General features: G+C 50.0%; 2 protein-coding genes and 1 long non-coding RNA gene across 3 annotated transcripts in view; 2 read left to right on the top strand and 1 right to left on the bottom strand.

Annotated features, from left to right (window-relative positions):
• The window catches only part of THAP8 (THAP domain containing 8), a gene marked incomplete at its 3' end in the record, with an annotated part of 27,517 nt that extends 22,426 nt beyond the window's left edge, over window positions 1–5,091 (top strand). The window contains 4 exon segments of the mRNA XM_081108380.1: window positions 2,558–2,661; window positions 2,664–2,708; window positions 4,757–4,771; window positions 5,081–5,091. Coding sequence (XP_080964506.1) covers window positions 2,558–2,661; window positions 2,664–2,708; window positions 4,757–4,771; window positions 5,081–5,091 — 175 coding nt within the window.
• CLIP3 (CAP-Gly domain containing linker protein 3) lies at window positions 4,665–17,023 on the top strand. Its single transcript, XM_081107900.1, has 14 exons — window positions 4,665–4,771; window positions 5,081–5,286; window positions 8,585–8,724; window positions 8,812–8,905; window positions 9,097–9,258; window positions 9,654–9,772; window positions 10,675–10,911; window positions 12,931–13,066; window positions 13,219–13,347; window positions 14,179–14,322; window positions 14,388–14,511; window positions 14,703–14,767; window positions 15,100–15,172; window positions 15,489–17,023. The coding sequence occupies exons 2-14, from the start codon at window positions 5,121–5,123 to the stop codon at window positions 15,541–15,543; spliced, it is 1,644 nt and encodes a 547-aa protein (XP_080964026.1). The 5' UTR covers window positions 4,665–4,771; window positions 5,081–5,120; the 3' UTR covers window positions 15,544–17,023.
• Window positions 11,807–17,203, bottom strand: LOC308531050. The gene is made up of 4 exons (XR_013996885.1): window positions 17,039–17,203; window positions 15,455–15,556; window positions 15,119–15,210; window positions 11,807–13,003 (listed from the first exon to the last, which is right to left on the bottom strand). It is a non-coding gene; the product is annotated as an uncharacterized lncRNA (long non-coding RNA).

Genomic DNA, 17,203 nt, shown 5'->3' with positions numbered 1-17,203 from the left:
AGAGGAGGCAAAGAGAGCCTGGGGTGGGGGACAGAGGTTTGGAACTGAGGGACCCCTGGGAGTGAGTGTTCTCAGAGAGGGTAGGGTTGGACCTAATATCACTGACCCCACCATCCCATTGAAGGATGGCCCCTGGTTGCAGCACATGGACTACCAGCAGGTAGCACTTTACACCCTCCTGCTTCCAGTGGCACTGAGGTGTGTTGTGTGGACAAGAAATGGGCCATATACTAAATCTGGCAAGCCCAGGGGAGGCCTGTATGGTGGCCTTGCAAACTCAGAGATCTAAAATAACCACATAGGATGGTCTGAAATTAAAACTTTCCCTAACTGCCCTGGCTGGAGTGGCTTAGTTGGTTGAGTGACATCTGGTGCACCAAAAGGCTGTGGGTTTGATTCCTAGTCAGGACATCTACCCAGATTGTGGGTTTGATCCCCAATTGGGACACATACCAGAGGCAGCTGATCAATGTTTCTCTCTCACATGGATGTTTTGCTTTCTCTAAAATCAATGAAAGAAAAACACATATCCTCAGGTGAGAAAAACAAAAATTTCCCCTAACTAAAACCAGTTCATGGTGGGTAGCTATGTCCTAGGATGGTATTTTTCCCAAACAAAGGTCAGTATTCACCTTAACCCTAGCCTGTCTGTTGTCTTTTGCATCTAAGAAAACATACCTGTGGGATATCAAAGTAATTTCCTTCCACCACCTCCCACTCCTCAAAGTGCAACCACCACACCAGAGGACAGACCACAAATCCCCCTCATTGTTATTATATCATGTAGTTAACTGTTAACTATCCTATACCCACCTGTGAAAAGAAGTATGTGTCTGCCCTGACTGGGTGGCTTAGTTGGTTGGAGCATAATGCTGCACACCAAAAGGTTGCAGGTTCGATTCCCAGTCAGGGCATGTACCTAGGTTGCAGTTTTGTTCCCTGATTAGGGAGTATATGGGAGGCAACTGATTGATGTTTCTCTCTCTCCCTCTAAAACAAATATGTCCTTAGGTGAGGGTTTAAAAAAACAAAATGGTATATGTCTATTTGTTTTCCTTTTCATCCAAACTCATCCAGTCTCCCCACTTTACTTTCTCCTGCCTCCGTAATCTATCACCAATGGATTTCATGTAGCCCCCTTACTAGCACATCTTCACCTTTGATTCTGATGTATAAAATAAGTGGTAAGCTGCCATTTCCCACCGCATTTTCTCAGTCCCACTGATACCATTGTAATTAGTTAGTTATTAATAACTAGAGGCCTGGTGCACAAAATTCGTGCACTGGGAGCGGGGGGACAGGGTCCCTCAGCCTGGCTTGTGCCCTCTCACAGTCCAGGAGCCCTCAGGGGATCCTTAGCAGCTCCCACCACCGCCGCTGCACTCGTCAGCTGTGAGCCAGGCTCCTGGCTGAGCAGCACACCCCCTGTGGGAGCGCCCTGACACCAGGGGGCAGCTCCTGCATTGAGCGTCTGCCCCCTGGTGGTCAGTGCATGTCATAGCGAGCGGTTGAGCGGCCTTAGCATATCATTAACATGTTATGCTTTGATTGGTTGAACAGATGACTGGACGATCAGACATTAAGAATATTAGGCTTTTATTATATAGGAAAGGGAAGAAGCAAAGGGAAGGCCAGACATTATATGCTGGTCTTTGCGGAAGCTTCACCAGGAAGCTGCAAGTTCACACTCCCCAGGGAACCACTGGCCCATTCCCCAGAAATCACTAGGGGAAAGAGTCCAACAAAGGGGAGATAGACACATATGCAGTGAAGTTGAGATGACTAGGGAAGGTGCCTGTCAATCAAACCTGGGGACAGAGATCACTAGCCAGAGTGGGTGGAGCCACTGCAATATCACAAAAATTTGGGGATAGGCCTAAACAAAGGAAATTGCTCTTTTCTGTTGTTGCTCTTGGCTCTCTTGTATTTGCCCATATGGCCCATAGCCATGTGGACTCCACAGGCAATGGACTAATTGACTGCAATGGGGAAACACAAGCTAAGCTAGCCTGATGCTGGACCAGAATTGGCTCCAACATGGAAAGGAAACTCTGGCCACTGGCTCTGATTTTAGCTCCCCAGTGCCGCTGGAAGCAGGAGGGTGCTGAAGCCCCAGTTACATTCTATGACTAGACTATGGGAAATGGGACTTTGGAAACTCAGGTGTTTGATTCCACACAAATAAAAACCACTTGTTTTCTCAATCGAGCCTCAGAAATTTTTTTCTCAGGATATCACAGGAATTCCACTCCCATGAACAACAGTGGGGATGAGAAATTCTCCCCACCAGTAACACCTTTTTGTTTCCCTGCAATTATCGTCAGTTTTGCTTAAATAAACTCATAAAAATTCTTATAGGTTAGGACGTTTCTTACTTCGGCAGATTCTGTGCTCTCCATCTCCTTGGCACTGCCCACCAAGGTGAGCACAGGGTGGTCCCATTGTGGAGGCTGACCACCCACCGCCCTACCCTCACCTTCCTCACCTGGGAAGTAAAGTGTGGAGTCATGTCCTGAGGGAAGTCCTTCAGCTGGAGATGCAATGTGGCTGCCCTTAGAGGCTTTATGCTTGGGACTGAGCCTGACTCTCAGCCCTCCCTCCTGTCCCCAGGCCCAGCCATCCCAGCACCTGGCACTGAAAACCTGGTGGTGTTAGGACCAGCACTGGATACCCTGAGGGCCCGGCCACCATGTTCCCGAACCCGCTGAGTGTTTTGTTGGCTCCTGCATGGCCTTGCCCTGGAGTCCCCTCTCAGCACCCACAGGCTGGGCTCAGCACTGGGCAGGAGAGAAGGCTGCAGCAACTCCAAGAGTGGCACCAGGAGCAGCGAGGGCTATAGAACAGTGGGTGCAGCAGCTACGCATGGAGAGTCTGCTGTGAAGGGCGAGTGGGGCCTACCTGGCCAACGCAGCATATGTTTTTGTTTAGGCTAGAGCCCAATATTTAAAAATCAGAACATTTCAGCCATATCTGGTTTGGCTCAGTGGATAAATCGTCAGTCTGTGAACTGAAGGGTCTCAGGTTTGATTCCAGTCAAGCGCACATGCCCGGGTTGCGGGCTCAATCCCCAGTGTGGGGCATGCAGGAGGCAGCTGACTGATTCTCTCTCATGTTTCTCTCTCTCTCTCTCTTTCTCTCTCCCTCTCCCTTCCTCTCTTAAACCAATGAAAATATATTAAAAAATGTATTTGCAGGTTCAATCCTCAGTGGGGGAACATGCAGTCGGTCTATGTTTTGCTTTCACGCCGATGTTTCTCTCTTCCTCTCTCTAAAAATCAATAAAAATCTGTTTTTAAAAATCAAAATCTGATCAGGCTTTTTTTCTGCTTACAACCCCAAGGCTAAGCTTGAGGTCCCAGGGTCTGGCCTTGCCTGGACAAGAGAGGTAGGAGGGGTTCCAGAAAGGAGCCCCCACAGTGCCTCTGAACTAAGGTGTCTCAACCTGACAGCCAGTGGGTTGGACATGGCCCACAGATATTGTTTGTTTGACTTCAACAGTGCTTTAAAGTAATTTCTGATTTTTCCCAAAGGCTCAGCAGATCTAGCAGCGCTGGGTTAATATTCCCAGTTAGTAGCAGTCAGCTGGAGCTGCAATGTGGCTGCCTTTGGAGGCTTTATGCTTGGGGCTGTGGCCTGAATCATGGTGGGGCACAAGAGGGACATACAGTGGGGCAAGGACAGAGCTCAGACTCAGGCCTGGGGCTCTTCATGAAGCCTTCCAGGGCCCCTGGACTTACTGTCTTTCTCTACTTCCCTGTTCCCACTTGATCCCTGTCTCTCAATCTCATCTTTTTCCACATTTATCTTTGTCCATGTGCTTCCCTATTGCTCTGTCCTCCCATCTATCTCTCCATTTCCCCATGTCTCTCTTCATCTGCATTTTTCTGTGTCCTCCATATCTATGTCCCTGTCTCTCTGCTCCTACATTTCTTCTACACCCCATATCTGTCTCTCCATGTCTCTGTGAGACAGGCCAATAACTGGCTTGATTTCTTGTTCACTGTATACTGCTTCTGAACATCTAATTATTTTTAGTTGTCTAAATAAAATGCCTCTAAAAAAATAATAAATTAATTAATTTAAAAAGATACAAGTTCTGAGAGGGTTGGCAGATCTGTAGCAAGGTAATTAAAAGCCCAGGCTGTCTGTTTTCAATCTTGGCTCCAAAACCTACTTGCTGTGTGCCCTTGGGCAAGTGGCTTACCCTCTCTGGGCCTGGTAAGTGCTGTGGAAACTCTGTGATGAGAATGATGATGATGATGATGATGATGATGATGATGATGATAGAAACCATATCTCTGAGACATCCCGTATAGAGGTCAGATCTCAGATCTCACAGAGAAAACACCCATCACCACCAACACCGCCTTAACTGGCCAGGCTTACAGAAAAGCTCCATCATGAGGGTGAGGGTCAAAAAGCACTGACTCCGCTTTCCCATTACCCTTGTCTCTGCTTCATATCTCTCCGTCTCCGTGTCTCGCTTCCTTCTTCGTGTTCACCTCTTTCCTTTCTCTCCCCATCCTCCGCGTCAGTCCCCTTCCATCGCTGCGTCCAGCCTTTCCATCAGCGTGAGGAGCCTCCCAGTATCTCCTCCCCCACGCCGGGTCGTAGGTAACAGCGCGCATGCGCCTTCAGCGCCCCTCCCTCTCTACCCCCCATCTACCACCGGCTTTTTTCTCCTTCTCACCCATCACTTCCCCTGAAACTGACACCCCATTACTCCAGTCCCCCCACTCTCGGCTTTCGTCTGCAGCCCTGTTTGCCCAAGGTAAGATGGGTAGAGGGGAGGCCCGCGGAGAAGGGGAGGGGCGAAGCCTCCAGCATCCAGCATCCGGAGATAAACAAACCTGGGGAGGGGGCGGCCTAGACTGAGGGCCCTGACGCGATAGAAGAATGGAGGGCTGGGCCTGCGGGAAGTGGTAGACACTGGGCCCACATGCTAGGGCCCTCTGATGGGTAACGGGCATCCTTATGATTGCTCCAAATCCAGAGCTGGGAATGTGAGGCCCTGGGAGCTTCTGTGGGTTGGGATGCCGGAGCCTGTGGGGTGCCTTCTCTAGCTGACCTCTGCTTCCAGGATTTGCCTGAAGGCCGTCCCCTGAGGGCCACCGAGGATCATGACTAAGACAGATCCTACCCCTATGGCCCCTCCGCTCTTGGACAAGGAGGAAGAAGAGGATGAGGAGGATGAGGAGGTTCCCGAGGCCCCCAGTCCCACCCAGGAGCGCCGACAGAAGCCTGTTGTGCACCCCTCAGCACCTGCCCCCCTCCCCAAGGACTACGGTAACCATCCTCCCACCCCAGAATCTGGCCGGGAGCCTTAGATGGCCAGGGAAGAAGTCTTAGCTGCTGAGTCCTTGTATTCCAAACGCCCCCCCTCTCCCCGCGCCCCCCCCCCCACACTCATTCATTCATTCGTTGGAGAATGAAATTGGAATAACTCTAAATTGGTTCATGATACATCATTTAGTCATTTAGTCATTCAACAAACATTTGCTTAAAGTCTGCTGTGGACCTGGCTCTGTGTTAGGAGCTGGTAGCACAGCATGGAGCAAGATAGATCCAGTCTTTGCCCTGAGAGAACTCACAGGCCTCTATAATGACCATACAAATAAGTATAATAATACAATATAAATATGTAATTACATGACATGATGAGAAATTGTGCTTGCCAAGAACAGAATACTGCAAGAGTTTGTTAAGACATGGTTTCTCTAAGGAGAAGGTTTGAGGGAGACCTAAGGATGAGTTGGGGGTTAATCAGGAATGGGTTGGGGGAAATGGAGTCCCAGGATAGGTGACCATAGGAGGAACTGCAGGAGTGAAGGTTCTGAGGAAGGAGGGTGTGGAGCTCAGAGGGTTCTTCTTGGAGAAACTGAAAGTATTTAATCATCAAGCGATATTTATCTATTGCTACTACTCTGTGACAAGCATTATGTTGGGTGATAGAGATTTTTTTTTTTATATTTTATTGATTTTTTACAGAGAAGAAGAGAGCGAGATAGAGAGTTAGAAACATCGATGAGAGAGAAACATCGATCAGCTGCCTCCTGCACATCCCCCACTGGGGAAGTGCCCACAACCCAGGTACATGCCCTTGACCGGAATCGAACCCGGGACCTTTCAGTCCACAGGCCGACGCTCTATCCACTGAGCCAAACCGGTTTCGGCTGGGTGATAGAGATTTAATGGTGAGCAATCTAGGCATGATCCCTTCTCTCAGGAGAGGAGAGACTGAATAATTAACAGATCAATAAACAGGTAAGTTCAGATTGGAGTAAGTGCTATGAAAGAAATAAAAGATAGAAATAAATAGAGCCCTAGCCAGTTTGGCTCAATGCATAGAGTGTCAGGCCATGGACTGAAGGGTCCCAGGTTAGATTCCCATCAAGGGCATGTACCACGGTTGCAGGCTCAATCCCTGGTCTGTGTCTCCCTCACATCGATGTTTCTCTCTGTGTCTCTTCCCCCTCCCTTCCACTCTCTCTAAAAATCAATGGGAAAATATCCTTGGGTGAGAATTAACAAAACAAAAAAATAAATAAATAAAATAAAAAAGAAAATAGAGAATGGCTAGAGGGAAGCAACTTGAGACAGAGAGGTCAGGGTGGGTCTTGCTGTTGAGGTAGCATTTAGGCTGAGACCCAGAGATGAGGAGAATCAGTGGAGAAAGAGAGTTCCAGGCAGAGAGCAGCAAGTGCAGAGCCCTGGGTGTGGAACAGGACTGAGTTTGGAACAGAAAGCAGCTCATGGAGCTGCAGCTGGGGCGTAATCAGTTGAGGTGAGAGGTTGGCAATGGGGCTTAAAGGCCATGGTGAAGACTTTGGATATATTCTAAGTGTGATTGGGAGAAAGCATTTGTGGGATTGTTTAAAAGCAGAGAAGTGATGGGTCTCATATGTTTAAAAGGTAGAGAGGGTGGGGCTCAGCTGGAGTTGGATATAAGGAGCTTTTAGAAGACATTGGCTGTGAGGGTCAAAAACTAGTGGGACATATCACCCAATAGAGGTGAATCAGAGAGGCAACAAGTTAACCTCAGTTTGGTAGAAAAATAAGGAAGTTATCTGGATGTCTGGGCAGGGGGTCCACCCCAGGAAACTGGAAAATCTCCTTTGGAAATGCAGCTAGATACGGCCAGGGCTTTTGGCCTGGTGGGAAGTGAGAGGGTCTGGGCTGAAAACAAGCAGGATTGGTCACAGAAGGTGAAGGAATCTGGAAATGTGGTCTAGGACAGAGAGAGGGCTAAGGTGGATTCCAAGAGGAACTCATGTATTTGTTTATTAAATGGGTACATTAATTCAGCAGAGATTGACTGAACACCTACTCTGTGCCAGGTTTTGTGCTGGGCTTTGGGGATAAAGGGGTGGATGGGTAGGGGGACCATGGCAGATTGGAACATAGCACTTATATCCTAATGAGGGAGACTAGTGAGAAAGTAAGAAAGAAGAAAAAAGAGAAGAAGAGGAAAAGAGGGAGGGAGGTGTAAACAAGTTGAGTAGTGATATGTGCTGTGATTAAAGAAATAAAAAAGGGTAGGAGATGGAGAAGGGCAGAAGTGCTGATTTCGACCGGGTGGTTGGGGAGGCCTCTCTGAAGAGGTGACATTTGAGCAAAGACCTGCAAAGCCTTGAGAAGATCTGAGAGAAGTCTGCCCCAGATAAGAAAAACAGCAAGTGCAAAGTCCCTAAGACAGGAATTTGCCTGGTGTGTTGGAAGGATAGGAGGCCAGTGTGGATGCAGGGAAGTTGAGAATAGAAAACAGACAGGCCAGTTTGTGCAGGACCTGTAGGCAGAGGGAAGGATGTGGTCTATATTCTGAATGTGATGGGAGCCAGGTCAGGATTCTAATCCAAAGAGTAATGTTTTATGACTGGGATTTTAACAGAAGCACACAGGCTGATTCCTGGAGACACTTTCTATGCTGCACTTCTCTGGGCTCTACATCATCTGATGTTTCATTTACTCACTCAACATGTACTGAGTTTCTTCCATGTACTAGGTACTAAGCTGGGTGCTGAGGTTACTACAGAGTGCAGTACTCATCAGTCTAATAGGGGAGATGGAAGTTCCTCTGAGCACCACCCTGGCTGGCCACAGATTGGGTCCTAACCATGCATACATTTTATGTGGACTGCACAGCATTTGAAAACTTGGGGAGATTTTTCTTAAAAACTAGGATTTCTGTTTTAAATTATTATTTTATTATTATTTTTTTTACTCTAGAAATTTGTCCAAACTGTCCCCATGCTCTGTCAGGGCAACAGTGCACTAGCAACCTCCGTGGGCACGCAGACTTGAGGGTGCTACACTTCTTATCACACTCTGTTCAAGAGGTGGTGTTTGCTGCTCCATGGGAATTGCTCAGTCTTCCAGTTTTGTAAGACATAGTGGGCATCCAGATTTTTATGTGAAACCTCCTGACTTTGAAACCTCATGCTGGCCACATGGAATATGCCTGTGGCCTATGCCCCACTACTTTGAGACCCTGCCTTAGAGAGGGTCTTAAAGGTAAACCCTAAAGCTCCTCTGGAAGGAGGGGGTCAGCTTGCCTTGGATGACTTTAGACCTCTCACCACTTCAGCTTTCACCTTCTTCGACCCCAATGACCCGGCGTGCCAGGAGATTCTGTTTGACCCGCAGACCACCATCCCTGAGCTGTTTGCCATTGTGCGCCAGTGGGTGCCCCAAGTACAACACAAGATTGATGTCATTGGCAATGAGGTAAGAACACTGGGGAAGCCAAGGAGGGAGAGGATGGGGATCCCTTGCATGTTTCGGGAACCTTCCCTGGTCCTCTGGTACTCCCAGATTCTGCGTCGAGGCTGCCATGTGAATGATCGTGATGGGCTGACCGACATGACACTGCTTCATTATGCCTGCAAGGCTGGGGCCCATGGAGTCGGTGAGTGTCCCAACCCCAAACCACATGCCCCAAAACCTAGGCCCTCAGACCCGACACCTTCAAAACCACCCAGAACTCTGGTCCTCAGATCCCCATCCTAAACCTTCAGCCTAAGATCCCAAATTGCCCTCCCTGAGACCCAGGAAGTTCCTCATGCCCTGGACCCATGACTGACCCGGGCTGTCATGCAGGGGACCCTGCTGCGGCAGTGCGCCTCTCACAGCAGCTGCTGGCGCTGGGCGCAGACGTGACCCTGCGCAGCCGCTGGACCAACATGAACGCACTGCACTACGCAGCCTATTTTGATGTGCCCGACCTCGTGCGTGTGCTGCTGAAGGGTGCTCGGCCTCGAGGTGAGGGGCGAAGTCCAGGCTGGGGTGGGAGGCCAGGACCCAGTGAAAGAAGAGGCCCTGGAAGCAGAGGGAGGGTGCCCAGGATTTTGGGGATGGGGATGTGGTATGAAGAAGGAGAGATACCAAATGATGGGGCCAAACTAAGCCCTGGCTTGGCAGGAAGGGGGCACTAAACTGAGGAGATAGTAGGAGGCTGGAGACTAGAGGCATTGGAGATGGGGTTCAGTGGTTCACTACCCCAGGACAGGGCTGGACCTCGCAGGGAGGGGCCGGTTTTATGGAAGGCACTGGGGCTGGGAGGTTAGCAGCCTGTTAAGAGATGGAGGCTGGAAGGTAGGGGGATACCTAGAGTGCCGAAAACACTTACCAAATCTCTCCTCTCACCCACCTCCCAGTGGTGAACTCCACGTGCAGTGACTTCAACCATGGCTCAGCCCTACACATCGCTGCCTCTAACCTGTGCCTGGGTGCAGCCAAATGTTTGCTGGAGCATGGTGCCAACCCGGCGCTGCGGGTACTGCCACCTTGGCTCAGCATTTTATCTTCCTTCTCTTTCCTCCCCCATTCCTTTCCAGGCCAGCAGGCCTCTGCAGAAGATGAGGGGGGCCCTGACCACCTGCATCTCTGGAAGCTCTCAAAACATTACAAAGATCATCTGTACCTTCAACAAATGACATAATAGCTGACATTTAGTTAGTGTTCATGATATGTCAGGTGAACTGTATTAGGAGCACTGTTTTACAATGGGGAAACTGAGGCAGGGTCACCCAGCAAGGACTTCTTTCAGTCCTGGCTGATGTTGTGGCCTTATGTAGACAGTATTTAGAGATCATGAAGAAAGTCGAATGAGACTCTTGGTGAATGAGAGGGTTGGGCCCAGCATAAGCCCTCAATATGATCTTTGACCCCAACCCATCCATTTCTAGGTCCTATCTTTAATATGAGTTACTCTGCAGCATCCCAGGAATAGATATCTTGGGTTCACACCTGCACCCCTGAGGTCTTGCCTCACCTCCTTCCCCACTGGCTCATTTGGACCACTGACTCAGTATTATAGGAGCCCATTTTCAGTGTTCATTCCTCACATGGCCCCATTCCTGGCCTGGGGTCTCTGAGGGCATGGCCTCCCTAAAGGCGTGACCTACAACACTTGACCATAACCTTCAGTCCCTAGCAGCTCCACCCCTAGTCCCTCTCCCAATTACTTGACATCCCTAGCCTGAGATCTCATGGGTGGATTTCCCTGGAACATGGTCTGCACCTTAATGTCCCACCCCTTCTTAGTCCCATGTTGACCCAAAGTTTGACCTAGTCCCACCTCTGTTTCACCTAGACCCAGGGTCTTGGGGCATGGGTTCAGTGGGGGTGCAGCCTGTACCACTGAGTCCTTGTCCCTATCTTTCCATTGGTCCTCAGAACCGAAAGGGACAGGTGCCAGCGGAGGTGGTCCCAGACCCCATGGACATGACCCTGGACAAGGCAGAGGCAGCACTGGTGGCCAAGGAGCTACGAACACTGCTGGAGGAGGCCGTGCCACTCTCCTGCGCCCTCCCCAAGGTCACGCTACCCAACTACGACAATGTTCCAGGCAATCTCATGCTCAGCACATTGGGCCTGCGCCTGGGAGACCGCGTGCTGCTGGATGGCCAGAAGGTCAGGGACTAGACCGGGTAGGGAAGGGCAGGACTCAGCCCTCACCCCTTAGGACTGGGTCATTGGGCAGTGTGCAGACTTTCCCTTTGTTGACCCACCCTCTAATGATTCACATTTATTTCACCTAACAGTTGTTCTGTGAGTGCCTCTTTTGTGCCCCAACCTGGGTTGAGGTCTCAGTCCAGTGGGAAACAGATCCATCAACTGCCAGTGACAGTCCAGAGTAGCGGTGGCTATCATGGGGAAGCACAATCAGAGTGGTCAGTGAAGCTCTGCTCCATCTGGGTCCCCTGAGCTTCTTGGTCTCCAGTCAGGGCCCACCTCTGCTCCCAGAGTAGTCAGTCCTTTGGAAGAACAGTCAGGGGTGTGGCACAAGATGTACCTACTTGAGGATGAGGAGTGAGCTAGGAGAAGAGGGTCTCAGGTAGGGGGAGCAGATAAAAAGGTCCAGAGAACAGAGAGAATCTTTGTCCAGGCATTCCAACTTTGATTCATTTACTGGTGTCCCTTAGGCTCCATGCTGGACCAAGCCCATTCTTGGGGATAAAGGGCTATGTCAGACCCAGCCCTGCTTTCATGGAGCTTCATTTCTAATGAAAGAGAGTCAATAAAGTAAACCATAGTTAAGATCAATTCTGGTGGCAACGAGGGCTTTGGGAACCATTCAATGCTTGGATTTAGTAAGTTGTCCCTGGGTGAGGGTAGAGGTGGTTTTAGCTGGGTGTTCTAAGAGGACTTCTCTAAGGAGGTGATGTATGAACTGAGATGGGAAAGAACTCACCTTGTGAAAATATGAAGACAGAGCACACAGCAGGTACAGAGACCCTGCTATACAGGATGGAAGATGAGGTGGAGAGGGCAGCAGGGGCTGATCATACCAGATCTGCATGCCACTGGAAGGAATCTGGATTTTATTTCTTGAGAAAGCATGAGAGTTACATTTTGTTCCCTATCTTTTTGCACCCGTCCCATCTGGAAAGCTGTGTGTGATCTAGTTAAATTCACGTGACAATTCTGAAAGCAGGATGAGTTACTCTTCCCATCTTACAACCCAGAAGACTCTAGGAAGCTTAGAGAGGTGAAACCCTTTGTCTGAGGACATGCAATAACCATCCCTGCCCCTAAGAAAATCAGCATAACACAGTAGTTATGAGCTTAGGCTCAGGGATTTACTCAGGCAAATCTTACCAGCTCTGGGGCTTGGGGTCAGTGATTCTGCCTCGTTGGGCATCAGTTGCTCCATCTGTACAAAAGAGCTAATAACAGTACCCATGTCAGGGGGTAGTATGAGGTTTAAATTAGTTAAAATGTCTAAATTCCTTTAGGGCTTGGTGCATCTAAGTGCTGTGTGCCAGGTACTGCTCAAATCCCTCTAACCTTCCAAAGTGGCACTTTTTATTAGCCCATCCTCTAGACAAGAACTGAGGCTTAGGTAAAGGAGCCTCACGCTATTATAATCACACTCCCTGCAACTAAGCAACTTGACATATATTAAAAGTGTTTCAACCAGACAAAGCCTAGGAGGTGGACTGTTATCTCAATTTTCCAGATGAAACTAACCCAGGAGGTCCCAGGACCAAAGTTACATGATAATAGTTGTCAGCACTCACTAATCCCTTACTCAGCACCTGGCCAATCTGAGAGCTTTAAATGTTGCTGTAACTATGCTGTCCAATGAAGTAACCACAAGGCACATGTGGCTATTAAGCACTTGAAATGTGGCTGGTGTAATTCATTTAATTTTAGTTAAATTGTCATCTATTGGCTAGTGGCTATTTATTGCATTGAACAGGGCAGCTCTATAACAATCCTAGAAGGTGGACACAGTTTCTGTTCCTATTTTGCAGATGAGCACATTAAGGCACAGTGAGGTTATGTATATGGCCAGTAAATGGTGATGTCTGAGTTGAGATTTGAGTCTGGAGCTCCCTCATCTCCCTCACCACACTGCCTGTGAGCCAGTGACCTATCATAGCCTCCTAAGGCCTCCCCAAGCCACATCCTCCCTTGTTTTTCCAGACGGGCACACTGCGGTTCTGCGGGACCACGGAGTTCGCCAGCGGCCAGTGGGTGGGCGTGGAGCTGGACGAACCTGAGGGCAAGAATGATGGCAGTGTTGGCGGTGTCCGGTACTTCATCTGCCCTCCCAAGCAGGGTCAGTACCACCGGGGGCCCCAAAGGAGTGGCGGGTGGGGTCCACTCAGTAGTTCTGTGGCTGACTGGGTAATGGGGGTTGGAGGGTGATATTGGGGTAGAGGCATAGCGCAGAGACTTGGACAACTCCCAGCCCAGGCTCTGTCCCTCCAGGTCTCTTTGCATCTGTGTCCAAGATCTCCAAAGCAGCGGACGCACCCCCTTCATCTGTCACCTCCACACCTCGCACTCCCCGGATGGACTTCTCCCGTGTCACTGGCAAAGGCCGAAGGGAACACAAAGGTCAGAGAGGGAGCCCGAGGTGTGAGGGGAGCCAGTCTTGGAGATAATCTGTGGGTAGCCCAGCTTCTATGACTCAGTTTCTCCTCAGGTCCAAACTCCCTAATTTTGGAGGATGACCTTTAGTTCTTTTCTTAATTTTTAATTTTTTTTTATTGATTTCAGAGAGAAAAAGAGAGGGAGAGAAAGATAGGAACATCAATGATGAGAAAGAATCATTGATCAGCTGCCTCCTGTACACCCTTTACTGGGGATCTAGCATGCAACCTGGGCATGTGCCCTGATGGGGAATCAAACCATGACCTCCTGGCTCATAGGTCAACGCTCAACCACTGAGTCATGCCGGCCGGGCTGGGTTCCTGATTTCTGTGACTGGTTTTTTCTATTGGCCCAAATATCCTCAGCTTTGAGAAAGGATTTTGGGATCCTCCCAGTTCTATTTTTTTTAAAAATATATTGTATTGATTTTTTTACAGAGAGGAAGGGAAAGGGAGAGTTAGAAACATCGATGACAGAGAAACATCGATCAGCTGCCTCCTGCACACCCCCTACTGGGGATGTGCCCGCAACCAAGGTACATGCCCTTGACCAGAATCGAACCTGGGACCTTTCAGTCCACAGGCTGACGCTCTATCCACTGAGCCAAACTGGTTACGGCCCTCCCAGTTCTTAACTTGGCTGGGACTGTTCCCCTCCACACCAAAGCCCTGCAGTTCTAGGGAAGGCTCTGGAGTTCCTGATTAGAGCCAGAACAGAATTTCTGTCTTGGGGCTTTCTGGTGCCCTGGTGTCTGGAGCCCCCTCCTACCCTCACCCCTGTACCCTCTACCCCCAGGCAAGAAGAAGCCCCCATCATCCCCATCTCTGGGCAACCTGCAGCAGCGAGAGGGAGCCAAGGCTGCGGTTGGAGACCAAGTCCTTGTGGCAGGCCAGAAGCAAGGGGTTGTGCGCTTCTATGGGAAGACAGACTTTGCCCCAGGTGAGGATGGGGATCTGGGCTGGGAGACAGGCAGGGCCTCAAGGTCTGACACTCTTCTGCTTCAGGTTACTGGTATGGGATTGAGCTAGACCAGCCCACGGGCAAGCATGATGGCTCTGTCTTTGGTGTCCGGTACTTCACCTGCTCCCCAAAGCATGGAGTCTTTGCACCAGCATCCCGGATCCAGAGGTGAGCCCAATTCAAAGTATCACCCAGGACCCTGATTCTCTCTTCAGTTGTCTTCTCCTCTTGGACTAGCAGGACAGTGTGGATACCCACCCCTACACCTGAGCTCTTTCCGCATGAGCCCCGACCCCCATCTCCAGGTCAGACCCTGGCTTCTGAGGCTCTGACTCCTCCCACTCTTCATATCTCCCCAGGATTGGTGGATCCACGGATCCCCCTGGGGACAATGTCGGAGCCAAAAAAGTACATCAAGTGACAAGTGAGTTGGGGGCTGGAGTGTGGGGAGGAGAGTTTGGGGACAGGAGGAAGGGTCATGCTAGTGACAGATTATCCAGTATTAAACTGGGAACAGAGTCCAGGAAAATGATGAAACAGGAACCCCAAGAAGATAGGTGCTATGGGATATGGGGATGTTAACAACAAGCTCTGGGCAGGCACTGGAGACATGAGTAGGTATTGGAGGACACAGAATATTATTGACAAAAAGGTTCAGATGGATATTGGGAATGTGGGGTCCAGGAGTCTGGGTGGGTATTGAGGGCACAAGTGGGTCTATCATCCCCTCACCTGAGACCTTGCTCTCCCCTTCAGTGACGCAGCCCAAACGCACCTTTACAACAGTCCGGACCCCAAAGGACATCGCATCAGAGAACTCAATCTCCAGGTGTGTAGCCAGGCCATTGGACACAGGGGTCTGGGGCTCTGGTTGGGGCCAGAAATAGAGGTTAGGAAAACTTGTGACTAGTCAGCTTACTGAGAAACGGTCTTTAGGGAGTGAGGCCCTGCACTAAATTCTGGAGACTTCAACTTTTAAGGGATACTTAGGGGAGGCAGAACACTTTCCACAGGAGCCTGGGAAGGCACAGCCAAACAGGTAGAGGCAGAATCCAGCAAGGCCAAACATTTGGGGAAGAGCTGAGGGAGACAGGCCCAGATGTTCCCATACCTGCATTAAGGAGTGACATGGTTCTCCTTTCCAGATTGCTCTTCTGCTGCTGGTTTCCTTGGATGCTGAGGGCAGAGATGCAGTCTTAGAGGCCCTGGACACCTGACAAAGAGACAGTCCCTCTAGCATCTCCTGACACAAGGAGCCCCCAGGTCACCCTGAGATAGATATTCCCAATAACACATCCAGACTAGAGATCCCCATTAGCCAGCCCTTATTAATCACTGAGGCCCATCATTAACAGATTCCCCCATGATAAATGCCCAAATACAGATCCCATGTTACCCAGAAAGATTTCTTGAGTGTAGCTCCTTCAGGCTAGTCCCTATCCTCAACCACTCAGAGCAGGACTCCCAATAATAGATTTCCACATCACCCCAAATGGTGACCTTTTCCACATAATGCTCCACAGCAGAACATTCCTCAGTCACTCATCCCAGAACTCTCCCCCATTAAAAAAGAACCCATCAAATCCCCTTGAAATAAACACAGGTCATGCCTCCAGAGCTGCAGTTACAGACCTTTATGTCACTATGCTACATTTAACATCAGTCCCCTCAAGATGTGATTCCCCATAGTTACCCCAAAACCCTTATACTGCAATCAGAGACCGCTCCCTCCATTTACAAAGACCCCTGCTCTTACCCCTGAAGAAGACACACATTAACCAGGCCACTGACACCTCCAATTTACAGATACCAAAATAGTCCTGGAAGTACTAATTACAGGACCCCCAAGTGTTCCTATCTTCTGCACCCTCAAGAATCCCCCAGTGCCTTGTATGAAGCCCACCCAACATGGCCCACAGCCCCTCTGCTGGCCAGATTTCCAGAAAATTCTCTATTTTTAAAGTGATGACTTTCCCTTTTGGGGGAACCCAAAATTTGGAGCCCCCATGTTGAGACTGGGGATCCCAAACTTCCATGTGCCCCCAAGTCCTACAGCCTCTAGAACACCCCAAAGCCCTAATTTCCAAGACCCCCAAGCCATGGGATTCCCAAATTCCCAGGGAGTCCTATATGTAAAAATCCAATCCCAAGCCCCCAGGAAACCCCAATCATGGACGTCCTTGTGCCTGGAATGGAGGAGACTGCAGTCAGGTCATGCATCCCAGGCTACCATGGCACCTTAAGCCCTATTTATAGGCACCAAGAGACCCCAAACAGTTATGCTCATCCCTGAAAACTAGAGGACTTCAATGCCCTGAGTCATGGATCTCAAGACGCCAAATTCCAAGAGTCCCAGCTCCCAAAGAACCCCAAATCCTAAAGCCTCCATCTCATACATGAAGGGCATCCCAAGGCCTTGAGGGGATCCCAAATCCTAGAGCCCTCATTTCAATCCACGTTCTGGTCATAGGTCCAAAACACCAAATCTGAGTCACTGACCCTAAATGACGTCACAGCACCCAGGCCAGACTAGCAGCGTGAGGGAGACCCTTAAGGCCCAGGGAGTCCAGGACGGACCTGGGGGCCTCACTACCAAGGACAGCTCAGACTACCCCTTAACTGCATGTCCCAGAACTCAGCATGACCCCTCTGCCCCCTTCAATAAAGACGTTTCTATGGCTTCGCTGTGTCGGACCTGAGTCTGGGGATTACAGCCCTGCCCCTGCACCGCTGCTGGGGGAGGACGAGAGAGGAAGTCCTTCCTTCAACCTCGCCTCCCCGCAGCCTGGGCACAGGACGATCTAGTCCGCGGGGAGTCCTAACAGTCCCATCTTCTTCCTGTGGTCGCCACGGCTGCCCC

The sequence above is a fragment of the Myotis nattereri genome (genome assembly GCF_964212035.1).
Source record: "Myotis nattereri genome assembly, chromosome: 15".
Taxonomy (NCBI): domain Eukaryota; kingdom Metazoa; phylum Chordata; class Mammalia; order Chiroptera; family Vespertilionidae; genus Myotis; species Myotis nattereri.
This window is presented reverse-complemented; position numbering and strand designations above follow the sequence as displayed.

Bases quoted from the DNA above. Each gene is read 5' to 3' on its own strand.
- CLIP3 (XM_081107900.1), top strand. From the start codon at position 5,121: ATGACTAAGACAGATCCTACCCCTATGGCCCCTCCGCTCTTGGACAAG. The intron at 8,725-8,811 runs GTAAGAACACTG...TGGTACTCCCAG, and splicing joins TTGATGTCATTGGCAATGAG to ATTCTGCGTCGAGGCTGCCA. The intron at 9,773-10,674 runs GTACTGCCACCT...ATTGGTCCTCAG, and splicing joins GTGCCAACCCGGCGCTGCGG to AACCGAAAGGGACAGGTGCC.